The 26,390-nt window shown below is 51.3% G+C and overlaps 1 protein-coding gene across 1 annotated transcript in view; it reads right to left on the bottom strand.

Moving 5' to 3' along the window:
• The window catches only part of BCR (BCR activator of RhoGEF and GTPase), a 97,196-nt gene extending 77,254 nt beyond the window's left edge, over nucleotides 1–19,942 (bottom strand). The window contains exon 1 of the mRNA XM_083716888.1: nucleotides 17,897–19,942. Within this exon, the coding sequence (XP_083573014.1) occupies nucleotides 17,897–19,469 (1,573 nt within the window). The 5' untranslated portion in view covers nucleotides 19,470–19,942. The remainder of the gene's footprint in view (nucleotides 1–17,896) is intronic.
• Nucleotides 19,943–26,390: the final 6,448 nt, after the last annotated feature.

The following is a 26,390-nucleotide window of genomic DNA, read 5'->3' as shown; positions in this document are numbered from 1 at the left end:
AGGCCACTTGTGCAGCAGGGCTAAATTTAGACCTTGTTTTTGCTGAGGCTTTTGCAGAAAGTTGCCAGGCAGGCTCTGCCAAATGCTCAGCACAGTCTTTGCTAACTCTTCAGATCTGAAAGTTTTCCTTCCCTTTAACACTTGCCCGAAATACACCATCCGGCCTGCTGCACTGGAAAGCAGCAGCACAGAACCAACAAAACTCTCTGGGTGGCATGGTGGGTTTTATGAGACGGGGGGAGATAGGAAGGTGATGCCAACGTAGATAAGGCAAAAATGCATCCCCATCCCAGGTTGGTCCTCCTGTGGCACGAACACCTGCCTCTTTGCAGCCAATTCGGTTTGCCACTCTCATTGCAAGCAAAACTCTAACCAAGAATCCGTCCTTTAAAAAGAAAGAAAAACAGAATGTTGGGGTTCCCTCCAGAGCCTGCAGCTCTCAAAGTCTGAGCCTCCATGGCCAGACCTCTTCAGGGAGAGGCGAAGATGGAGGGGGGGGGGACTAGTGCCCAGTCCCCCAGGGAAGCACCTGCGAACAACCTATCCACAGGAATGGGCCGCAATATGATATCAAGTTTGCAAGGTGGCAGAGAGCTGCCAAAGCATCTAAATCAGCAATTGGATGCCCCAGCAGTGCAGCTTTGCAGATGTAGTCCAAAGGACCCAGAGAGTGCCAGGTTAGGGGAGCCCGGGCTACAGGAAACAGAGCTGGATGATTTGTTGTTCAGAGGCCTTCAACCTCAGCCAAGGAGGGATCATTAAAACACCCAAGAAGCGCCTTTTGGTCACTGGATCAGACCAAACAGGGCTCCATCTTGCCAAGCTCCCTGTTCTTGCAATGGCCAACTAAATGCCATTGAGCTCATCAAGCTTCTGGACTCATGGTTCTGAATCACATGAGATAATATGAAAACAAGAGGAAGCTAGCAGGATGTAGAACAGTTCTTAGGAACCTTTGGGGCAATAAAGCTCTTCCAGGCTGTACCCAGGCCCAGACAGAGGTGGAGCCATATGGGCCACTTGGCCCGGGCCTCCGATTCCAAAGGGGGCCTCGGTCAGCATTATTTATATACATATTATTTATATATACTACTTTTTTATAAGACTTCAGTTATCCCCAGGGTGAAAGGGGGGGGCACATTATCTACCTGGCCTGGGCCTCTGCCTGGCTCTGCAAGGCCCTGGCTGTACCACATGGGGGGGAGATCATTCCAGGGCAGGAAGAAAGCTTGGCTGCTGACCTCTTTTCCTTGACAAGCTAGTTTTCTACCTGTAGGGAGCCTCCAGATCTGTAGCAGAGAAGCCCCAAACACTCTTCTTGCTCGAATCCATTCCCCCTGGAAACTGGGGTGCCTGTGGGGCTTGTGCAGGACAGCCTCCCTGTGCATCAACTTTATCCCCCACTTTCCCCCAACCCAAACTCCATCCTCTTGCCTGGACTGCTTTGGAGAGCTGCAGAGCTGGCTTCTACTCACAGAGCTCTTTTCAGGGGCCAAAAGCTCACAGGAGCTCGTGATTCAATTGCATGGAAAGGGATTTCTACCTGACCTTGAAAGCCCATCTTGTGGCTCAGGCAGAAAAGGACCTTGCACATATTCTCCACGAATTTGGCCAATGAAAGACGGGCATGTATCCAGGGGCATCTTGGCTTCTCTTGTAACCAGGATTCCACCCATGTGGTCAAGGGATATTTTAAGTCTTTCAGCACTGACTGTGGTTAACCAGTGCTTGGATGAGCAAAGGGAGGCAGCTGCCGCCAGCTTGGGTTAAGATGCCTTCCCCTTCCCATCTGTTCTAGAGGCTGGAAAAGGGGCACCAATTAATTTCTACTGTGCAACACCAAAAATTAGCATAACCTCTCGTCACTGTGCTTTGTGGCACAGAGTTTCATTGGGGGAGGGGGCTCGCTGTTCAAGGCACTCCCTGGCGCCCTGCAACGAAATTCTCTCTCTCTGCACACTGGTCCCCAGAATTAAAATAAGTGACTGCCACCACCTGCCAGGAATCAAGATCCACTCACAAGCATCCCTCAAGTCTGTCCAGTGGAGTCCCCCCCCCCCCAGGGTCCAACTTCAACTGGGGTCTGCAGTGACCTTGGGGGAGCGCCATGTAACTTACATAATAATAATAATAATAATAATAATAATAATAATAATAATAATAATTTATTATTTGTACCCCGCCCATCTGGCTGGGCCTCCCCAGCCACTCTGGGCGGCTTCCATAAAAACCAAAAATACAGTAAAATATCACACGTTAAAAACTTCCCTGAACAGGGCTGCCTTAAGATGTCTTCTGAATGTCAGGTAGTTGTTTATCGCTTTGACATCTGCTGGAAGGGTGTTCCACAGGGCAGGCGCCACTACCGAGAAGGCCCTCTGCCTGGTTCCCTGTAGCTTTGCTTCTCGCAATGAAGGAACTGCCAGAAGGCCCTCGGCGCTGGACCTGAGCGTCCGGGCAGAATGATGGGGGTGGAGACGCTCCTTCAGGTATACTGGACCGAGGCCGTTTAGGGCTTTAAAGGTCAGCACCAACACTTTGAATTGTGCTCGGAAACATACTGGGAGCCAATGTAGGTCTTTCAAGACCGGTGTTATATGGTCTCGGCGGCCGCTCCCAGTCACTTAACTGTTCCATCAGCATCCAGAAACAGACCTCTCTGTTTGAAAGAGAAGCTTGAACAGAAGAATGTTGTTGGCACCTTCCAACGTGTCTCTTGGACAGATGGGGCATTTGTCCCCAGAGGCTCTGAGCAGCCCCAAGCCATGAGGCATTTGGCAATGCTCAGAGGTGATTATTCCCACATGCTTCTTTCGACCCAGGAAGCTCCTTTCTCATGAGATCTGGAGACTTTAAACACAGCTTCAGAAACTGAAGAAACCACCGAGCGTTAGACCAGAGGAGCATTATCCCTCTTAGTAATTCCAGAAGACCACAGAGAACAGCTAGTGGAATCCTTAGAGGAGGGAGGTGGCAACCGAGAGGGGGGGTGTCACCGGGTGGGGGGCTAACACTACCTTCATTAATGCCTCTCTCCTGCTCCCTGGTGTAGCAGAGAGCTGGTGGGTCTGCCTGGGCACCATATGGGATGTGCTGGATTGATCCCCTTAGGGACCAGCTGCAAATTGATTTAGCAGAGACACTCTCCCCTGGCCTAAGTAAACTGATGCATGCCTGGGTGACAGATAATAAATGGCCCCCGTTAACATAGTAAACAGTTGGCCACAAAAATCTGCCTCTGTAGGCGCACCAAATATGTAAAAGGGAATAATAACCTGCTGCTAGATCAAAACCCTGGCTGGTTAAAACGTGCTAGCTTTTCGACTGCACGGGACTCCCTAGTATAGGATTCCAGAGCAGAATAACCACACTGGATTGTGTTTCTGTTAGATTAGCCCCGGGTTGTGCTTCCAAGCTTATTCATTTTATTTTGAAGTTTAAAAATTACAACGTGCTTGGGATCTAAAAAACGCAAAGCTTCTGCAAAACAATAAAACACAAGAACATGAAAATTGCAGTTTTAAAACCCCCTGGTCTGGGAATGCCCAGGGATTTATTTATTTTTTAACAGGCAGCAGAAACCATTGGTGCATGCCAGATGGCCGGGGTGGGGGTGGGGGTGAGGAGGGCGGCATTCTGTTCAACCAGGTGGCCACTGCCACCACAAATGCCCCCTCTAGTTCTGCAGGTTGCAGGGGTGCCAGCAGAGCCCCCTCCAAAGGTCACAGTGATCTAACAGGGCAGGAGGGAAAGCGTTCCTTCAGGTAACCTGGTCCTGAGGTGTTTAGTGCTTTCTGCGTTAATAACATCTTAAACTGAGCTCAGTGGCAAGCTGGCAGCTGGTTCAGTTCAATCAGTGCAGGTTGGGTAAATGTACGGTCAAGTCTCTCCCCACCCTCTGCAGTCAATCTCTTCTGGACAACTGTCTGAGGGGGTCACATGACACTGGTGGGAGGGGCCAAAGGCAAAAAAGCAGAGACATCACCTTGCCAACAAAGGCTCCATGATCACTGCAGATGGTGACAGCAGCCACAAAATTAAAAGATGCCTGCTTCTTGGGAGAAAAGCAATGACAAACCTAGACAGCATCTTAAAAAGCAGAGACATCACCTTGCCAACAAAGGTCCATATAGTTAAAGCTATGGTTTTCCCAGTAGTGGTGTACGAGAGTGAGAGCTGGATCATAAAGAAGGCTGATTGCCGAAGAATTGATGCTTTTGAATTATGGTGCTGGAGGAGACTCTTGAAGTCCCATAGACTGCAAGAAGATCAAACATGTCCATTCTTAAGGAAATCAGCCCTGAGTGCTCACTGGAAGGACAGATCCTGAAGCTGAGACTCCGGTACTTTGGCCACCTCATGAGAAGAGAAGACTCCCTGGAAAAGACCCTGATGTATGGAAAGATGGAGGACACAAGGAGAAGGGGATGACAGAGGACAAGATGGTTGGACAGTGTTCTCGAGGCTACCAGCATGAGTTTCATCAAACTGCGGAGGCGGTGGAAGACAGGAGTGCCTGGCGTGCTCTGGTCCAGGGGGTCACGAAGAGTCAGACACGACTAAACAACAACACCTTTGTATGGTAGAATCGTTTCTACAGAGACTAAGGCCATGGCACTCAAGGTGGGTGTGGAGCAAGGGCAGCAAGGGGTGTGGCCTAGGGAGGGGGCGTGGCCTGGGAAGAGTCCCAAGGGACAGACAGAGAGGTCCAGAGGGCTGCAATTGGCCCCCAGGCCCGAGGTTACCCACCCCATGCTTGCCTTGCTGCACACTATAATTTAATTATTGGAAGCAAGAAATGAGGACCTCCACTCCTTCCTGGCTCCTAATTCCAGCAGCCGCTGGGCAGGACTGAGAGCTGGCTCATTACTGCAATGGAAAGCAAATTTGCCCTTCCACAAAACTCGATCCCATGCTCTCTTCACTGAGACAAGGTGGACGGATGCCTCCCCACTTGCTAAACAAATACAGACACAGACAGACAGACAGACAGACAGACACACACACACACACACACACACACACATACAGGAATGTCCATTAAAGTCATGATCCTATCAAACCCTCCAAGGCGTTTCTGAAAAGGAGGGGAAAGCCAAGCAAGTGCCTCTCCCAATATTCTCCGCACCAGGATTGCTTTAAAATTCATTAGTTTTCCTCCCCCACCCCATAAAATAAATTCAGAAGCACTTTCCACCTCCAAAACGCAGCTCTGAGCTGCAACCTCCTGTTTAAATGAAAGAGGAGGGGTCTTTTGGCTGAAGAAAAAGGGATGCTGGCTGAAATGAGCAGCTTGCTCAAAGGATGCCCCAGATCAGTCCAGCCCCCATCGTACATATTAAACATTATGGGGAGGGGGAGATGCCAGTGTGCAGGAAGGGGGCATTGTTTTCAACTGCCAACTGTTCTCTGGTGCCCAATCCTGTTTTGATTTATTCCCTGTTGTCCGGCGGGCGGTGAGAGGAGATTCTCTTCTTCCATCCCAGCTTCCTCTGGGGCACATGGAAAGGAGAGATAAGCCCCTCCTATCAGTCAGTGTTGGGAGAGATAACAGGAATAGCTCTTGAAAATTATTTTCTCACCCACCCCCTAAACACACACACACAGACATTTTCTCCTTACAATCCGTTTCACACCTTTTGATGCTGTTGCTTAAATTGTACTCTGCTAAAAAATTTTTAGCACAGTTGCAGGTCTATTTTAATTGGAATTTTTAAATTTTTTTCTGTATGCAGCTAGTAGAAACATAGGAAGCCATTTTACACTGGATCAGATCACTGGTCCATTAGCTCATTATTGTCTACTACACTGACTGGCAGCGGCAGCTCTCCGGGATTTCAGACAGGAGACTCTCTAGGGCAGATTTTCTCAACCAACCCTGTGTCCCCAGATGCTCTTGAACTACAACTCCCATCATCCCTGACCACTGGCCATGCTGGCTAGGAATGATGGGAGTTGTAGTCCAATAACACCTGGGGACCGAACGTTAAGAAAGGCCTTACCTGGAGATTGAACCTGGGGACTTCCTGCAAGATGCTATCACTTCCAACGAGTGGTGCGCTATATATATATATATATTCATTTTCCATATACATATTCATTTTCCAAATTTATAACACATCAATGCCAAATTAAAACTATTTTAATACGATTTTTCCAAAAACTGGCTTCCTACTTTCTTTCTCAGATATTTCCATTTTTTTACTATTACATGCTGCTTGCATTACAAATTTATCTCCAATTAGCATCCATTTTTAAAAATAAATACCCTTTCCCCTCAGCTGTCCGTTTGCATTTAATAAATAAATGTGATGATGATGATGATGGAAAAGGGGGACAGCGTTTAACACCCCCCCCCCAACCTTCCTTGCCCAAAGAAAAGCACTGTGTGTCCTTAGTAGACAATGGAAGAGTGCAATCTTTGGATGGCTAATCCTGCTTCCCAGGCCCATCACAGAAACCTGAAGAGTAGAATAGTCTACTCAATTTTGCTGAAGTTAGCCAAGAGTTGGAAGGGTCCCTGAAAGCCACACAATCCAACTTTTGCTTGATGTAAAGAATCCAAAACTGGAGGGATTCCCCCAAGCGATGCAGCCTTTGCATGAAGGGCTTCCACCTCCATCAAGGGAAGCTACTGACCATTAGACTATGTTCTGCCTCCACAGCTGGAAGGCAGCAGTGCTTCTGGATTCTAGTTGATGGAAACTGAAGGGGGAGAGAGGGCTCTTATGCTGGGATCCTGCCTGGGGGTTTCCCGTTGAGGGCATCCTGGTTGGCCACTCTGAGAATGGGATGCCCAATACAGCTATGTGATGCTGGGGCTGATGGGAACTGTGGTCCAAACCACCTAGAAGGCACCAGGATGAGGAAGACTGGGCTCAAGCTCAGTCTAGACTCATCTACCCAATGGAGGCAAAGGAAAGCTACTTCTCCCCCACTACTGCATCTGCTCAGAGGGCAATTGCCCCAGAAGACACCCCCCCCCCACCTGATGTGGTTAAGAGCAAATGAAAAGCCAGAGACATCTCCTGCTGGACCAGCCAGGCCCCATTCCGTCACCAGCCACTATTACAGCCCATCATATCAAGAGTCATAAAAGAAGAGTTATCTGCCAGACTGGAATTGCAGTAGCCCCAGGGGGGAGCAAAGTGGTTTTCCTTACTAGGCAGAGCAGCAGCTGGGTTACAAAGCCCTCCCCTTTATGGCAAGGGATTGGGGTGTAGAGAGAGAGATTTGAGCTCCTTGGTCCAACGAAGGCAAACCAGAGCTGCCTGCTCAAATAGCCGGACTGATGGCAGCCAACATGTCACTGGGAGGCAAACACCATTTCAGAAAGGATCCTGGTTCAGTGGCCAAGCAAAGAGGCGAGCAGCTTCCTGAACTGAATCAGTTTCTCCCACAATTTCACGCACAAAATGGCGGCCAAGGAGGCTCACCTGCGCCTGGGCTGGAGCACTTCAGGGGCCTCGGGTGGTATCTCACAGCAGGCAATTTGCTTCTCTGCATAAAATAAAACATTTTGTATGCAGTGTTTGAAATTAGCCAGGTGCATTTTGCACCTGGCTTTTGACCACTTGGAACCAGGCGACTTTTCTTCTTAAGTTCTCAAAGCTCTTAACCTGTCATCTGAACTAGCCAGAAGTCTATCTGGTAATCAATCACAGTCAGTCCTTTGAAAAATAAAGACTTTAGTCTTGCCCCAAAATGACAACTAGACATTCCATTTTGGCAACTGCAACCTTGGTTTAAGGAGCCATTTGGCGCCCAGCTTATATATCTGAGTTTCTAACGTTGTTCATATCTAGAAGGTGTTACATCGAGCAAGAGGCTCAGCTAAATCCCTTCTCTCCCAACAAGATACAGCCTCAAGTGAAGTTTTGGTCTGATTCTGCAGAGCTCTGAGGATATACAGTGGTACCTTGGGTTACAGACGCTTCAGGTTACAGACTCCGCTAACTCAGAAATAGTACCTCGGGTTAAGAACTTTGCTTCAGGATGATAACAGAAATCATGTGGTGGTGGCGGCGCGGCGGCAGTGGGAGGCCCCATTAGCTAAAGTGGTGCTTCAGGTTAAGAACAGTTTCAGGTTAAGAACAGACCTCCGGAATGAATTAAGTTCTTAACCCGAGGTACCACTGTATATGCTGAGATTGATCATGGCATTTCTCCTAACTTCCCCCCATTGTCTTTTAGGACTAAAAGAGGAAGGAGGAAAGCAGACCCCAAAAGTTTCCTCTTCTGTGCGGCTTAGTGAAACCAGATCCCAGAACCCAGAGCTGGCCACCAGATGACAAGGAAGCCAGCAGGAGGAAGAGGCAGCCACACTTCCAAAAGGCGACACCATCCGCCAGTCTCCGTCAGCAATCTCCACTCTCCCCCCAGACCATCAGCCGCTCGCTCGCCTGGTCTTTACTGGGTTCCGAAGAAACTGAAGGGGCAGCCAGCGGGAAAGAAGAAAGCAGAGAAGGGTCAGGAGGGGGAAAGGCAAGGCAGTCGGAGAAGAGGCAGGATGAACAGTTCCATCAGAAGCAAAGCAGGCCCTGGCATGGAAAACCCCTTTTGGCTAGGGCTCGAGGGGTCCAGTTTCCAGTCCAGCAGCTGCCTGGTTCCTGCCAAACTGGGAGGAGCAAAATAAACTTGACTGCAGAGCCAGCCCAGGTGAAAGGGAAGAGGGAGCTGAGCCATGCCAGAGAATGCTGGCCACACCAGTCCAGGGGTGCAAATGCGGACACCCAATCCCAAAAATGCAGGATTTGGATGCAGCTACCCTGGGGTGAGGGACGTGGGTGGAGCTGTGGGTTAAACCACAGAGCCTATGACTTGCTAATCAGAAGGTCGGCGGTTCGAATCTCCGCAATGGGGGGAGCTCCCGTTGCTCAGTCCCTGCTCCAACCAACCTAGCAGTTCAAAAGCACGTCAAAGTGCAAGTAGATAAATAGGTATCGCTCTGGCAGGAAGGTAAACGGCATTTCCGTGCGCTGCTCTAGTTCACCAGAAGTGGCTTAGTCATGCTGGCCACATGACCCGGAAGCTGTACGCTGGCTCCCTCGGCCATTAAAGCAAGATGAGAGCCGCAACCCCAGAGTCGGCCACGACTGGACCTAATGGTCAGGGGTCCCTTCACCTTTACCTTTACCCTGGGATGACCCAAAAGCCCTCACCAGGTGCTCAGAATCATGCACCCACATTTCTTCACAGTACTCCAAGACTAAGCCTCAATATTCAAGATGGCACCTGTGGCATTACAGGTGTCCAGCTTTTGCATCGCATGGAGAAGCGACAGAAAGCTGGACTACATACCACAAGCTCTCTGTTTGCTTTGCTTCTATCCTTAAAAAGTGTCCCCCATCAAAGCTCAGGTGTAAACTTTCCTTCTTTCTTTTTTTGAAAGAGAGAGCACACATGTGTGCAAATCACTAGCTTCAATGGCCAAGGAGCTCAACAAGACTCCCACCAGTCGGGAGAGGCATGTCAGTGCTTTGGCTAGCAAAACCAGGACTACAGGCAAACTGAGAAATCACTGAAAGTGTCATAGAACCATAGAACTGGAAGGGACCCCAAGGGTCATCTAGCCCAACCCCCTGAAATTCAAAATTCAAAACCAATCATTTGTCCAGGTCACATATTCTGACTTGGCTTGGAGCAGAACTTTCAACTGCTTGGCAGTCCAGGTACCCCCAACAAGCCCTGCCTATTGCCCATCCGACATCTCAGCCCTCCCTGAGAGAAAGAGCCCAGCCCTGGCAGCAGAGAGAAAGGAGGGGGGTCCTCCAGGGCCCCCACAAATGCCAGCGGATGATGAGAACGGCCTCCACATTTCAGCCCGTGGGCAGGGATTGCCCTGACACTCCTGAGACTCACAAGCTGCCCTGGGAAGCTTTGTTTTGACTAAAGGGCAGAGTAAAAATGCATTAAATAAACAAATTGTGAAGACTATGCAGCATTCCACATTCGCGCACACTCATTCTTACATCAGGTTATCTGCAAAACACAGCTTCCCCTGCCCCCAAAAAGAGGCCTCCCCCCGTTCTTGACCTCTCTCTGCGCAGGACTGGCTTTTCTGAATAGACTGGACAAACAGCCAGCCAGCCAGGCCACTGACAGCTGCCTCTTGCCCCAGTGATGGCTGCCCATCCTGGAACAGAGCAAGCCACAGTTTGGGTCTCACCCAGTGAAGTCTGTGGCCACCAGCCAGTTGCAAGACCAAGCGAGCAAGCCATCTTCAAATACCTGAAGGATTGCCACATGAAGGATGGAGGAAGCTTGTTTTCTGTTGCTCTGGAACCAAATGACAAGAAAGGAGATCCTGACTAAATGTCAGAAAGAACTTTCTGAGGGCCAGAGCTGTTCGACAGGGGAACGGACGACCTCGGAAGGTGGCAGGCTGTCCTTCGTTGGAGGTTTCTGAACAGTGGTCAGGTGGCCCAGCTGCTTTATTCCTGCATCGCAGGACTGGATGACCTTCGGAGTCCCTCCCAACTCTTCAAGTCTATTCTTCTAATGGCGCACTGAGGAGGTGTGGGGGACACGTGAAAAAGAAGCAAAGCCGGATGGACTGGAAATCCACCCACCCAACAGCCCGAAAAATTGGTGTGAATTCCAGCCTGTTTGTCATCAAGGGGAAACTGGTTTGGCTTCTTCAGAATGAAAAGAAGGGGGTTGGAGGGTGGGGGTGGAAGAGGCAAGACGCCCCGATGGGACCTTCGGCACATAAGGAAAAGCCGTGCACGCTACTGGGCCATGGCACAAACAAACAAACAAACAAGCAAACAAACGAATGAATGGGTTTCCCTGCCCCCTCCCTTTCTCTCTTTGCCTCTCCAAAGAGTGTTCCTCTTTCAAACAATGGCTTCATCCATTTGCCGATGGGTGCAGATTTAACCAGCTAATAAACCAATTACGACTGATACAATTAGTTAATCAAATAAGCCCCACCAGAAACTGCCCCCCTATAAGTGCTGCTGCAGTCCACTTTCTCCCCCCATCTGTGGAGAAGCACAGGGAGGAGGAAACATCATAGCCTTCAATCACAGCATGTGGAGAAGCACAAAACTGTAAACTTGGGGGTCACCTAGTCCTACCCCCTGCAATGCAGGAACCACAGCTAAAGAAGCCCTGACAGGTGGCCACTCAGCCTCAGTTCCACTGTCAAAAAGCTCTTACGGTCAGAAAGTTCTTTATAGCGTTTAGCCGGAATCTCATTTCTCGTTATCTGAATCCACTGGTTCCGGTCCTGCCCTCTGGAGCAGCAGGAAACAAGCTTGCTTCATCTGACATTACAGGTATTTAAAGGCAGCTATCGTATCACCTCTCAGTCTCCAGGCTAAACACAACAAACTCCCTCAACCGTTCCTCATATGGCTTGGTTTCCAGCACCTCGGTCACCCTCCTCTGCACATGTTCCAGCTTTCAGTATCCTTCCTTAAACTGTGGCGGCCCTCTACTGCCTGATACGCAAGTGGCTGCAAAGCGATCCCGACCATGACCACCTGCCGTAGCACTTTGAAGCAGTGTGAGAAATTGCCCAGGCACGCTTTGCGACTGGTGCAAGTCCAACTGCGACCACGTGGAGATTGGGCGACTGGCATCTCCACCTGGCTGGCCCCTCCAGCTTCCCTAAGTAGGGAAGTAGAAGAGCTTGTTTATTGCATTCACCGTATTTTTCGCTCTGTAAGACGCACCAGACCATGAGATGCACCTAGTTTTTGGAGGAGGAAAACAAGAAAAAAAATATTCTGAATCTCAGAAGCCAGAACAACAAGAGGGATCACTGCGCAGTGAAAGCAGCGATCCCTCTTGCTCTTCTGGCTTCTGTGATAACTGCGCAGCCTGCATTCGCTCCATAAGACGCACACACATGTCCCCTTAATTTTGGAGAGAAAAAGTGAGTCTTATAGAGCAAAAAATATGGTATATCCCACCTTTTTCCTCCAAGGAATACACAGCTCCCTTCTCTGTTCATCCCTACAATGACCCTGCAAGGTAGATTAAGAGGCTGTGACTTGCCCAAAGCATAGCTGTCAACTTTTCCCTTTTTTTAAGGGAAATCCCCTTATTCCGAATAGGATTCCTCGCAAGAAAAGGGAAAAGTTGACAGCTATGGCCCAAAGTCACCCAGTGAGTGGGGATTTGAACCCTGATCTCCCAGGTCCTAGTCCGACACTAACCACAACATCACACTGGCTTCCTTGAGTTCTTCTGTTATAGGGCAGCTCTATAAATTAAGTAGGTAAATAAATATGGGGAGAGCCAAATGTCATTTAAGAGAAGGATGTGAAATATTTTCTGTGAGGTTATGCTACTCCATATTCTTTGCACAGCTAATGGAGGAGAAAGAGGAAAGCTGGAGGAGGGGAGCTTTGCTACCAACCCCCACTATAACAAAATCCGCAGTCAGAACACCTAACACTGCCCCCAGCTTGGCATCTGAAATGCTATAACACAAAATAAAGTGGGAGAACATTGCAGATTCTGAGGCCCCAGCCAAATGCAGAGACGAGCTTTGATCTGGAGGGATTTGCATTCTGAATACCTTGAAGCCGCTGCCCCTGCAAGCACACACCAGCTTTAAAAATACAATGAGAAAAATAACACTGCCCCCCTCCAGTTCTCCCCAAAGGTTTATCATCAAAGCTTGTGGGAGGGGGGCTGGCTCCCCCTTTTCAACCATTCAAGGGGTGGGGCATCCCCTGCCCACAAACAGCCAAGCCCAAGAGCTCAGAAAAGGAAATCGCAACCAGTGAGATGGCACTGGAGACCCTTCAAAGCAGTGATGAACCAAGCCCAAGGAGGGAGAACCAAGCACATGGACAAATAAATGAGTCCCCACCCTGTGCATCCTAAGGTGGCAGACTAGAACCTGGGAGAACTGGGTTTGAATCACCGCTCAGCCATGAAGCTTACTGGGTGAGCCAGTCAGTCTAACCTACCTCACACGGCTGTTGTGGGGATTAAGAGTGGAGTGAGAACCATGTATGCCACTGTGTAGCTCACCCCCAACCAGCAATTATGGGGCGGGGTCCCCTACAGCTCTGCCACAGGAGTAGATTCTCACTGTTAGGGGGAATATGATTATTGCCCCTACAGGGTCAAATTGAAGACCGATTAAGAAGGTTCCCTAGGGAGCAGGTGGTGCTATGGTCTAAACCACTGAGCCTCTTGGGCTTGTTGATCAGAAGGTTGGTGGTTCGAAATCCCGCGACGGGGTGAGCTCCCATTGCTCTGTCCCAGCTCCTTCCAACCTAGCAGTTCGAAAGCACACCAGTGCAAGTAGATAAATAGGTACCACTGCAGTGGGAAGGTAAACGGCGTTTCCATGTACTCTGGCTATTGTCGTGGTCCTCCGTGTGCCAGTAACGGGTTAGTCCTGCTGGCCACATGACCTGGAAGGCTGTCTACTTGAAAGTGGAGATGAGGGCCGCACCCCATAGTCACCTTTGCCTGCACTTAACCGTCCAGGGGTCCTTTACCTTTTTTATGACGGCTCCCATAAAGAGACTGGCGAATGCCTACCACTTCCCATTGGGTCTTGGGGACTGTCCAACTTTCTGGATGGACAGTTGACAAAATGGCCCTCAAACGACCCACTCAGCAAAACCAAACAGGCTCCCTGGAGATCTTGAGAATATGAATAGGGAGCCATGAGGGCATAAAAGTATTGAGGGAACGCAGAAAAGATACCCTTTCAGGGATTATTCCAGGGGGTGTGAAGGATCATGCTTCTCTGCCACCACTGCAGAGGGACAGAGTTGTCCAGAAGAGCTTTTTCCAGGGCCTCTGACATCTCTTGCAAGACAATACTGAAGAACCCTCATGGTGACCAGTTTACGAGGCATTCTGCAGATAAAACGGTTTGCACCCTTGCAGCAGGTCACTTCGGCACCTGCTCACCCAGTTCTGAAGGATGTTTGTGCAATCTGAAGGTGTGAACGGGAATCTTGGAACCTAGCCACGTATGCACTTAACCCTTCCTGGCTTACAAAAGTTGCCTTGAGAGGGCCAGACTGAGTGGGGAAGGTGGGGTGGCAAATGCCACTCTACAACAGAGCATCGGTCCACTGAACCCAAAAGAGTTGGTGGGAAAGCTTTTGTTTTTTTAGAAAAGACCTCCTTGAATACCCCCCCCCATATTGGTGTCTGGGCATTTTCGGGCAGCACACTTGAGCACATGGTTGCATCTCAACTCCAGGTTTCCCTGAAGACGTTGAGACTTCACCCTCCATCCAAAATGGCGCCAGGAGAACGCACAAATTGAAACTTAATCCAGACATGTCAAAGGTATTCCTGGCCAATAGGGAAGACAGTTCAATCTGCATTGGATGTGGGTTGTGCTGTGCTTGAAGACCCAAGTTCATTTTCTGGGGGTTCATTTTCTGAGCCTAAATACCCAGATTTCATCAGTGCCAAGGAACACCTTTGCACAAATGAGGCTAATGCACCCGCTACACCCATTCCCAGAGATGTCCAATCAGGCTGCGGGAATGTGGGCCTTATTTACGTGTCGCCTGGACTACTGCAATGCACTCGATGTGGGGCTGCCTCTGAAGGAGTTTGGTTCAGCCAGGCTCTTGATCACAGTCAGATGTGGAGAGTATGCAACTCACTCCTGCTTTACCGCAGCTTCAATTCTGGGCACAATTCAGAGCGCTGGTTGTTACCCTGTAAAAGTCCTAAACATACCGGGGTCCAGAATACTACCTTCCATGTCAGCTGGTTCTGGTGTTACCTTAGGGATCCAGGGAAAGTGGGGCCTTCTCAGTAGCAGACCCAGCTTTGAGATCTTGCCTTACAGAACTTCATTTTGCCCCCTCACAACCAGCTGCTTTCTACCTTCAAGCAAAGGAAGGTCAAAACAAACCCCAGAGGCAGATTTGCCTCTTTTCCTGCTCAGGTTATTTTGAGAGGCCACCCACTTTGTTCTTCATAGTTCTGGCTTCTCTTCCCTTTTACATTTACGCTGCTTTGCACCTTAATTGTTTCAAAGGTGTCTTTCCCCTGTATCATTAACCACCAGGAGCAGCACATGTTTTTGATTACCTGAATTTTAATAGATTGGTTTTTAACGTTGCCTTAATTCTAAATTCTCCTTAATCATTATCTTTTATACCCTTTTTAGCTTTTTTTTTTTTTTTTGTATTTCATCTCTCTTGTTGTAATTTGTGTAAGCTGAATTTAGCAGCCCCGGTCTGCTAGAAAGGTAGGATATAACAACAACAACAACAACAACAACAACGTGGAAGCATAGACAAAATAAAACAGTGGATGTGGTTAATGCCATGGTGGAAAGGGGCCCTTTCTTCCTGCACCAGGCTTACTCTTCAAGGTACTGCGCTGCTGTTTCTGTGGGATGGAGAGACATGACCCTTTTTTGCAGACACACACACAAATTCTGGGCTTGCTGGGGAACCAGGTCTGGTGCCTCACAGTTTCAGGGTTTCATCTGCTAGAAGAGCAAAAGCTTTGTGTGTGTGGAGGAGGGAATACCCATTTAAAAGGCACCTGCCTCTCTGCAAGGACAGCCCAGGCAGCTGAAAGAGAAGAGAGGGCCTGGAGGCATTGGCCTGGACACCCTCCCCTCCCTCCCCTCCTATTGTTCCTGCCCAGGAAACTGCAAGCCAGAGGAGAGGCTTCTAGAGGCTTCGCAGACATCTAAAGAGCATCATCACAGGACAGATGGCTGCAGTTCAGATTAGACCAGTGGTTGAGCCTCCTCCCTCTCCCATCCCCGCCCCCATTGCTTCTCGCACAAGATCCACAAGTCTTGAGAAGAAAAGAAATTGAGGGCTCTCTAATCTGGGAGAGAGGGAGGAAGGGGAGAGGTCACTTTGAGGATAAGGAGCCTTCGCCTTCCATGTGCCAAAGCCAGCTCAGAGCCCAAACAATCCCCCTCCCAATATAATGTGGGGTGGTGGGAAGATAAATGAGAGACAGGAAAAGGAGACTCAGAAACTCTATCTGCATTTAAATATTAACAAATGCCAAACTAGGAGGACGAAGGATCCCAACTCTCCTTGAGAGCTTCCAAACCTCTCTACTCTGAGAGCCTCTTGAAGCCCAGCCAAGCAGGCAGGAATTTAGCTGTTTGCAAATGTCAGGCGCTGTTCCTTATTACAATATTGACTCTGGGAATGACAAAGGTGAAGGATCTATATATATATATAGCAATCTGGACCCTCACTCCAGAGGCCACAATTTCTTCCAGTTCAGCACCTCCAGCATCCATCAATATTAAAAAGAAATGCCTATCATTTTAGAATGATTGTCAGCATGCAATGTTTTGCCCCCCCCCCCACACTTTCATGTCCTTTGCTGTCCCCATTACCCATGTACTTGTTAAGGATATGAATTTGTGGGGCCGTACGCTACCTGAAGGGCACTTCCTGGAAGCATGAGGAGATTATAACTCAATAATAAATTATTATCCAAGGCCTTTGCTAGACCTGTTCTACAGAATCAGCTACTGCTTTGCTAAACCTGCTCTGCTCTTTAAGCAGAGGTCCAGTGGCAATGCCTGGCAAGCTGCAGGGGCAAGTTCCAGTAGAAACAACCACTGTCCATCATCTCAGAACTGGACAAGGGAAGCCAGTGTCTGTTAGAAAGGTACACGCAACTCCTAAGCGGTCTTGCTCTCATCAAGTCCAGCATCTGCCTGGACACACAATACACACCTGGCCAGTGTTTATGCCAGGAAGACACACTCCTTAAAAGTAAGACACTTAAACAAGGAGGAGCATAGTGGTCTCAGGCCCAAGAAAGTAGCATGCCCAGCCTTGCAGGTGATGAGCTAGCATCCCACTGAAAGGTCACCCAGGTAGGTTCCTAAATGAAAGTGCAAGGGGCTAGGATCAGCCACTGGGTGCCCTGCAGCTACAATTCCCCTCAATGGCCATGGCGGCCTGGAACCGTAGTCCAAAACAGCTGCAGGGCACTAGGTTGGGGAAAGGCTGAGCCAGATGACTTCCAGGTGCATCCACACACCCGGGCCCATCACGCGATGACTGCACATCTACCATGTGATGACTGCAGGCAAAAATGAATCACAGGTAGAATCTGGTCTTTGACTCAAAACACAACATGCCTGTTAACACTGGGGGAAGGGATCAGCTCAGCAGCAGAGCACCTACTTGGAGTGCAGGTGACCCGTGGATCACACAAGCCAAGCCACACTCCGTAACATCTCAAAGGCAGCACAAGGACACCCGAACAGCCCATTAAAGCCCAGGGCTAGTCCATGAAGTCTTTCAAAATCAGGAGGCAAAAGGAGAGGGCTCAGGTGTACCCTGCTCTCCTGTTGTTCTGAGCAATACAGCAGAACCCCCCAACCAGGCTAAAGAGGCAGGATCCACTGGTCCAAGGGCCACTTGAGTTGGACAACCTCCTCCTCCACTGCCGCCACCCTAACATCTGCATTCTAGAGCCGAGGATCCTTTGGGCACCCCAACATCCTGGCACCTCCCTCCCACCAAGAGATAAAGGACCACGTGAAGCCCCCAGATGGAGTTTTCCCAGCTTCCATAGAAGGAGAAGGAGCCTCAGGATGGCACCACCGACCCAACCAAGGGCAGGCAGCAGAGGAGAAGGTCCACCCTGAGGACCTCACCTGAGTGGGCCAGACCAGGCATCACAAAGCTGTCCAAAGTGGGAGGTCAGAAACTCCCCCAACCCAGCCAGGCACAGAGTCAAGAGGCAGCTATATGGCTAAATCATACCACCCCCCCTTCTCGGCTATATGGCTAAATCATACCCGCCCCCCTTCTAAAGGGACCATCAGAAAACAAAAGGGACTCCCCACATACACCATTGTCAGGAATTTCAACACTGCTGCCTGCTATAGAAAAGGGAGACACCCCTTCCCTCTTGAAGAAGAACAAGGACACAAAAGGAGATTCCCACCCACCTGCCTCTCCGAGGTGGTAGCAGCTGTCGAGAGAGGCTCTAGGCAGGTCGCCGTCGCTGGGCCAGATCTGCCCGCTCTTGCGGACGCCCACGATGGTGGCCTCGGAGACCACGACCTGCTGCTGCTGCCGGTGCCGCTTCTGGGACTGGGGCGTCGGGGGGCTGCTGCTGCTGTCGAAGGACTGCTGGGAGTTCTGGGAGGGCGAGCGGCTCTTGTCGCGGCCGTAGAGGCGGCAGGCGGTGGGGCTGGGCGAGACGTGGCTGGACTGGCCCGACGAGAAGTCCTCCTCGCTCGACGTGAGGTTCTCGTTGGAGCTGCAGTCGGGCGTGTAGCCGCCGCCGATGTCGTCGAAGCTGCGCGGCGAGTAGGAGCGGCGCGGCCAGGTCAGCGGCTTCTCCGGCTCGACGGCGGCGCCCGAGTGGCCGCGCAGCAGCGGCGTCGGCGGGGCGCCCTTGCCCCCGGGCTCCCCGGCGCCTTCGCCCCCCGCCGCCGCCGCCATCATCATCATCATCATGCCCCCGACGTAGACGCTCTGGTAGGGCTGGAAGTCCGAGGGGGCGGCCTGCCAGGCGGAGGACGAGCGGGCAGCGCCGTTGCCGTCCAGCAGGTTGTCCTTGAGGAAGCGGGCATTGAGCTCCGCGTCGTCGTAGTCGCCGTCGCCGAAGCAGGCCTCGGTCGAGCGGCCGCGCAGCCCCGGCAAGAGCTTCTTACGTGCCTCCAGCTGCATAGCTTGGCTGCCCAGCGAGCTGATCCGGTCCGAGACCTCCTTGTCGTTCACCTTCACCAGGCCCTTCTCGTGGTGGTACTCCAGGTTCACGTAGAAGGGCTTGTCCGACGAGCAGGGCGGCGCGGACAACGGCTCCTTCCCATCCGCCGCTCCCGTCGTCAACGACTTCTTCAGCCCCCGCTCGAAGTTACAGCGCAGCGCCGCCACGTTGCTGGCCGCGCCGCCGCCCCCTCCGCGCTCCCGGCTGCCCACCGGCTCGAAGGCGCCCGCCTCCTTCTCCGAGGAGACGCTCAGAAGGCGCTGGCGGCGGCTACTGCTGCTGTTTCCGCTGCTGGGAGCTGCCCGGGCCCTGGCCGGGGAGCCCCCTTCCGCCGCCTCGCCGTTGCCGTCGGGCTGCTGCGTCGGGCTGTCCGCCTCGGAGCCGTCGCTGTGCGCCGCCGAGAGCTTGCGGAGGGCAGGCGGGCGCGGCCGGTGGTGGTGGTGGTGGGGTTTGCCGCTTGGCGGCTGCGGCGGCCTGGCCTGGCCGGTCGTTTGAGCCCCGACGTCTCCGTCGTCGGCCGCGGCCGTCCCCTCGTCTTCGTCGTCGTCGTCGAGGCCGGCGCGGGCGGGTCTAGCGAAGCCCCAGCGTTGCCGGTCGTAGCTCTTCTTCTCCTTGGCCAGCAGCGTCTGCAGGTAGATCATGCGGAAGCGCTCCTTGTTCACCTCCAGCTCCAGGCGGCGGATGGACGCCTTGCAGCGCTCCAGCTCCGCCTCGATGTCGCCCACCGAGCGCAGCGCCATCTGGGGAGGCTCCGAGTCGGCGAACTGCGCGCGCCACGCCTCGGCGAAGCCCACCGGGTCCACCATCGCGGCGGCGGGGGCCCGAGGGCCGGTCAGGGCGGCAGCGGCGCGCCCGGGCGGCGGAGCAGGAGGAGGCGGCGGCGGGGGGCGCTCATCCCCCGGCGGAGGAAGCAGGGTGTCCGCAGAGGCAGCAGCGGCGCTTCAGCCCCGGGCGCCCCGGCCGCGCTGCCCATGAGGAGTCGTCGCCGCCGCCGCCCCCTCGGCGAGGGCGGGCGGGCAAGAACAAAGGCGCGAGCCGAGGCGGAGGCGAGCGCGGCCGGCAGCCTGCCTCACGCGCCCGGGCGACGGGCTCCTCTCCTCTCCTCACCGCCTGCCTGCTCGCTTCCTCCTTGGCCTCGGCAGGGCCCGAGCCTTAGCCCATCCTGCGGCGGCGGCTACTGATCCAGGCAGGCTCAGGCGGGGTCGGGCTGCAGCTCTCCGGGCGGCTCCGCGTCGCGGCTGCCCATCGCCGGCTGGCCCAGCTCGCGCTCGGGATGGCAGCCGCAGGGACGGCGAGGGCGGGGCGGGAGGCCAGGCGGGGCGGCGCGAGGGGGCGGGATTGGAGGGGGGGCGCGGCGAGGGGGCGGGCGGGACGGGCTGGGCCTCGTCGCCCCGCCCACAGCCCCGAGCACGTGCAGAGCGCCTCGCCACCGCCGCCTGCCGTGGATCCGGCTAGCTGGGCCAGACCTGCCAAAAGGATCAGATCCCAGGTTTGGGTAGGCGAGAGGAGGCTTCCCTTTCCGGTAATGCTGTGGGGGCAGATGAGCCAACTCCAAGGGGTCGAGGGGCTTTCAGTCGCCCAATAAAATATTTGGGGGGGCTGCACCCCTCACCCCCAAGTTGATGAGCGTTGCCATTCAAATAGTGCCAGTGCGCCGTGTCATGTGGTCGATTATGCTGGACTGGGTTTACCTGCCCCCACCCCATTAAAAAAAAAAATCAGGTTGGCACCCCTGGTGGGTAGGGGGCTCCCTGTTCTGAGAATGGAGCAGCGGAAGAGCCTTGGTGCTGGCCTGCCTAGGGCAGCGTCCTTTTCTCACAGCCAAATGCAGGATCCGAGCACAAGAACCCTCACGCCCTTAGGAGCCAACTCCTATGGGCCGCGGTCCCTTTGCCGCCAACCTCCAATAAATATTGGAGGGGGACAGCTCCCCCTCCAGTTGATGGGCATTGCCATTCAGATTGGGTGTGTGATTGATTATGCATCTTGTGATTGATTGTGCGGGGGCAGGGCTTACCTGGCCTCCCCCCAATATTTTACTCAAGTTGGTACCCCTGCCCCATAGGAGCCAACTGCTCCAGCCGAGGTTGCTTCAGCCCCTCCAATAAAATATTTGAGGGGGCCATCCTTTCCCAAGTTGAGGGGGATTCCCATTCAAATGTTGTGTGTGCGTGCATCGCATTATGTGATTGATTATGTGGGACAGGGTTTATTTTAACTGCCCCCCAATATTTTATTCAAGTTTGCACCCCCAGTAGCCTTCCCTCTCTCCATAAATTTGCCTAATCCTCTTTTTAAGCCATCCAAGTTGGTGGTCATCACTGCCTCCTGCAGTTTCATAGTTTTAGCTAAAACAAAATAAAAAAATTCCTTCCAGTAGCACCTTAAAGACCAACTAAGTTAGTTCTTGGTATGAGCTTTCGTGTGCATGCACACTTCTTCAGATACACAGTTTTAGCTGTTCGCTGTGGGAAGAAATACTTTCTTTTAACTGTCCTCATTGGCAAAGAGGGCCTTGGGTCTGATGAAGATCCAGGCCTCTGCTTATGTGCTTAGAAGCTTGTCAGAGTCCCTCTCCCGCCATCATACGGAGTTGAAGATCTTTTTGGCTGTGGCTGTTCCAAAAGATGGGACGCGGGTGGCGCTGTGGGTTAAACCACAGAGCCTAGGACTTGCCAATCGGAAGGTCTGCGGTTTGAATCCCCACGACGGGGGTGAGCTACCGTTGCTCGGTCCCTGCTCCTGCCAACCTAGCAGTTCGAAAGCACGTCAAAGTGCAAGTAGATAAATAGGTACCGCTCTGGCGGGAAGGTAAACGGCGTTTCCGTGCGCTGATCTGGTTCGCCAGAAGCGGCTTAGTCCTGCTGGCCACATGACCCGGAAGCTGTACGCCGGCTCCCTCGGCCAGTAAAGCAAGATGAGCGCCGCAACCCCAGAGTCGGTCATGACTGGACCTAATGGTGAGGGGTCCCTTTACCTTTATTCCAAAGGATAGGATGACTCTGCTTATTAATGTGTTCTCAACCCAGAACCTTTCTCTTCTTCTTTCCTGACACCTAGGCAAAGGGTGGAGCAGAGCCCCATCCCCTTCCCCGTGCCATCACCTGGGCATCACCTACCTTGAGCCGTTCCATCGTCTGCAGAGAACAGGGTGCCTTTCATGTGCTCAGCCCCAGCCATGTGGCCCTCCTTTCCCAGAAACCCAGAGAGGCTTCCTGACTAAAATAAACAGGCTTCAAATGAAAGCGAGTTGTTATTATTATGTCCATCTGTGTGGGAGGTTGGTCTATAGGAGCTGCCAGGCAATTAACTGGTGTTTGGGAAGGGCTTTGGGACCCATAGATGGAGGGTGTTGCTGCTGCTCACGCCAAAGCATTAAGCCTGCTCCATTTTTAATGCTGCTCAATAATCCATCAAACCTCTTAACCACTTTTGCTTCTAGCATATCAGGACAAATTATGACAACTTCCCTCCGCCCCCTCTTGGGAAAATGGTTTGCTAGCATTCAGATTATTCCTCCACTTAACACAGAATAATCCCTGCCACACAAGATGGTTCAAAGCGGGGGTTCTCAGTTCTCAGGCAAACTTCCAAATAAACACATATAGGATTGCAGCTTTATTTCAGAAGGCATTTGTCTTGCCATCTTTGGAATGGATAATAAATTTCTCTTCCCTCTACCTCCCATTGCCTCTTTGTTTTAGCTGCACCAGACCAGCACAACTACCCCTTTGGAAATGCTTTAGGACATTTTTTGTGACGGTTGCTTTTTGATGCTATTATGGATTTAACTGTTTATTTGTTTTTGTTAATATTTATATATATATCACAGTCTTGAAGCACTTAAAATTTAAAATACATATAGGGCAAGTTCAGCCACATGGGTGGATTAATATTATTATTAATTATTATTATTCTTATTACTACTACAGAAAACAAGCAAGCAACAACCTAGTATCGCCCATTTAAATGTACACCCAATTAAAATAGTGGGGAGATGTAGGATTCCCTTCTTTCCTCAAGGAGCTTTCCGAAAGGAGCTCAGCACCGCAGATCACCCTCGAGTCAACAAATGAGTTGGGAGGGGATTCGGCATTAAGGCCTCTTATATGCCCTGTAGACCGGTGGCCACACTCTGCATTAATCTACCCTGGAGCATATGCTGCAGAAGTTAATGCTGGGTTTATCCACTTCTTTCCCCCTTGAGGAAGCCAGGCTCAGGATTCCTGATAGGTGGAGGTCAGCCGTGACAGGTGGGCTTCACTTGAGGCACCATTAAGGCTATGTATTCATGCTGGCTGCTGGGCAGATGGAGAGTAAGTGGCCCCATTGAGCCCAGTAGCTCTTGCTTCTTCCTCAGGGTGGGAGATTTGCGCTCCATCAGATCTGTCTCCCATGATTGGGCAGTTCTCCTGAGCAAGTGCCCTTGAAACACACTGATGCTATCTCACATTGGTCTCTTTCATTTCAAAGGGGTTGCCTCTCCACTGAGATCTGTCCACTTCCCAGTCTGCTCTTCCCATTATTGGGCTTCTTCTCAATGGCGCAGGCTCAGGAGCTTTCTCCCACGTGTTAATGAGCAGAGAATACCAAATGTCTTGGCGTGACCATAAGCATGTAAGAGTCAGCATTCTGCACAGATCCCATGCCCCTTTCCTAGATCCTTTATAATGAGCATCACTTATCAGTGTTTTCTGACAAAGCAGCCTATATATTATTTTTTCTAAATAAAATGGTCCTTTGAAAGAACTCAGACCACTTTGCTGAGGTCATCCGAGGTTCGAGACCCACATTGGACAAAAGATTCCTGCATTGCAGGGGGTTGGACTAGATGACCCCCAAGGTCCTGTCCAATTCTATCATTCTAAAGTCTCTACAGGCAGGCTTGTCTTCAAAAGCTCCCAAGCAAGCCTCACGACCACACAAGCCCTCTCGTGTTCCCACAATGAGCCTGAAGCCCTTGCTGCATCTCTGAAGAAGCCATGCAAGCAGCCAGGCATTTTTACCACTCCCTCCTGTGGGCAAAAGTAGCTGGTTTCCCTCACACACATACCTTGGCCAGAAAGCTGTTGCGAGCCCCATTTTTACAAAGGATGCATTGCATTTTTCTTAGCATTCCTTTTCCAAAGGCAGGCCTCCTAATGCAGAGCACTCCAGACATCTCCCAGTAGATCCCGATCTGCCTCCTAATGGACACACGCACCATTTGTTCACATAATATGCCCCTGAGCATCTTGCTCCCCCACCTAAGCCTCTCAGAATAATTTCCTCTGGGAGGCATCAGGAGAGGAAGGACTCGCTTGCCTGCCTGCCTGCCAGCTAGCAGGCCTCAGTGCAAAAGCAAGGAGTCCTCCAATATTTACCTGGCTGCTAACAACTTCTGCCAGATGAGCAAACAGAAGGTGCATCTTGCAGAAACCTTCCCTTATAAAACAAATAAATATAAAAGCTAAACAGAGAAATTAGAATTGGATCAAGAAATTACAGTCGTACCTTGGATCCCAAACGTCCTGGAACTCGGGACATTTTGGCTCCCAAACGCCACAAACCCAGAAGTGATTGTTCTGGTTTTTGAATGTTCTTTTGAAACCTGAATGTCTGATGGGGCTTCCGTGGCTTTTGATTGGCTGCAGGAGTTTCCTGCAGCCAATCAGAAGCCGCGGTTCGGTTTTTGAAACTTTGGAAGTCGAACGGACTTCCGGAACAGATTCCGTTTGACTTCCAAGGTATGACTGTACAAGCAAATGGAAGGGGGTGGGAGGGAAGCAGCTTTCATCCAGCCAGAGCTTACGAGTTTTCCCTTTGAACGTCCTGACTAAGCTATCTGTCAACAGTAACGTCACGCAAGTTTTTTTAATGTGTGTTTGAATGTGTGAAAATGAATGATTGATCGTGATAGCCACACACCCTAAAGCCAGGCCTTCGTGTACCTGTCACAAATAGCAGAGGACAAGGTGGTTTCTTGTTCTATTGCTAAAATGAAGAGCTGTGCCCTTTCTGTCGATCATCCTCTTCTGTTTCTCTAACAGAAGGATGCAGAGGAGAATCCTATATGTGGCGAAGGAATGCACAGTTCAAAAGGAACACACACACACAACGTGCTTGATCTTATCAAGACATGAATAATTGGTTTTCTGGAGAAGACCCAAGTGCGTCAATCTGGCCTTGCATCCTTCTCCCAACTGTGGCTGGCCAGCAGCCTCGAGACCAGCAGTCCAGGGAGAAGCCCGTGACCCTTCCCTGGTTGACCCGCACCTATGAACCAAACCCAACATATCCTTTGTATTTTGTTTGATCTTTCAAAGGTAATGTTTGCAAAATGCATGGTGCTGGCACGTTGGGACAGAACCCACATCAATCCTTGGGACTCAGCCGTGCATAATCATCACAGATGCTCGTACATGTCGTAATGACTCCTTCCCCTTTCTTCTCCGCCTGCTCGGCTGAGTGTACCGCCCCACCAAAAGTCAAAACGCAACTTGGAAGCGCCATATGAAGTCTATTTCTGAGGGAAGAGGAGCTGCACTGAATGTTATAACGTTGCAGGAAATAGCACAGCCTCGGGTGGAAAGAGCCCTTGCTGCCCTCCTACATGTTCCAAAAGGAACAATTACTGTCTTTGGCAATCAGAGGAAAGTGAATGGTGGCATCATAAGGCAAGGAGTGGGGGGAATCTGAGTGGCTTCCAGGGGGACACCAGACCCCGAGAGAACCTGAGAACAAGGGGGAGGCAAAGGCAAAGGTTCTTGATACCCCTGCTCTGATTCCCCACTGAAGGAAGAGAGCTTGGTAACTGGGCAGTTCGTTTCCGTGGCTTGCTTTGAATTCTGGAAAGTTCCCCCAATCCCTTCCACCTGTTTTGGCCAGAGACAGGGAGCCACAGTGATCCCCAAGTGGTCCCCTGGACAGTTTCCTAAGGGAGTGAAAGCATTCAGCTCTGTTCAGATAGGAAAGGAGGTAATCTCCTCCCTCAGCAACCATATCTAAGCTTGTGTACACATTCAGTTCACTCCCACTTCTGGTTTGGAAAGTGGAGTACAGTGGTACCTCTGGTTACATACTTAATTCGTTCCGGAGGTCCGTTCTTAACCAGAAACTGTTCTTAACCTGAAGCACCATTTTAGCTAATGGGGCCTCCCGCTGCTGCTGCGTGATTTCTGTTCTCATCCTGAAGCAAAGTTCTTAACCTGAGGTACTATTTCTGGGTTAGCGGAGTCTGTAACCTGAAGCGTATGTAACCTGAGGTACCACTGTACACACAACATTAGCCACAATCCAGATCTATCCTATTGTTTCTGATGAAATACTGTGCTTTGGTGTGTTTCCCCACAAACTAGCTTTGATCCGTTTTGAGAAGGGGGGGGACGACGACCCTGTCTTAGCTGTGCTTTTAAGCCTATAATGTGTGCACAGCCTTTGCCTTTTGACAGGTTCAGCTCTCATTGGATTCAGGGGCCAAGCAGTTTTCTGGCCACCAGGGAGGAGACATGCCACATTTACACTAACAAAACGTCCGTGGCACCCAGTGCCTGGGGAAGGTGCCAGAAAGATTAAAGGTAGCAGAGAAATGACGGACTTGCCCATCAGCTTCCAATCTGGCTGGGACACACACATCCAATTAGCCAAGAGGCACATTCTGGGCTTTAAGCAGGCTCTCCCCTTTCTCCTGGGGTGGGGGGATGTTTTCGCATAAATTGTTCTGGCTTCCAAAGTATCAGTCTTCAGAG

Source organism: Podarcis gaigeae (assembly GCF_964106915.1).
Source record: "Podarcis gaigeae genome assembly, chromosome: 16".
NCBI classification, from domain to species: Eukaryota; Metazoa; Chordata; class Lepidosauria; order Squamata; family Lacertidae; genus Podarcis; species Podarcis gaigeae.
This window is presented reverse-complemented; position numbering and strand designations above follow the sequence as displayed.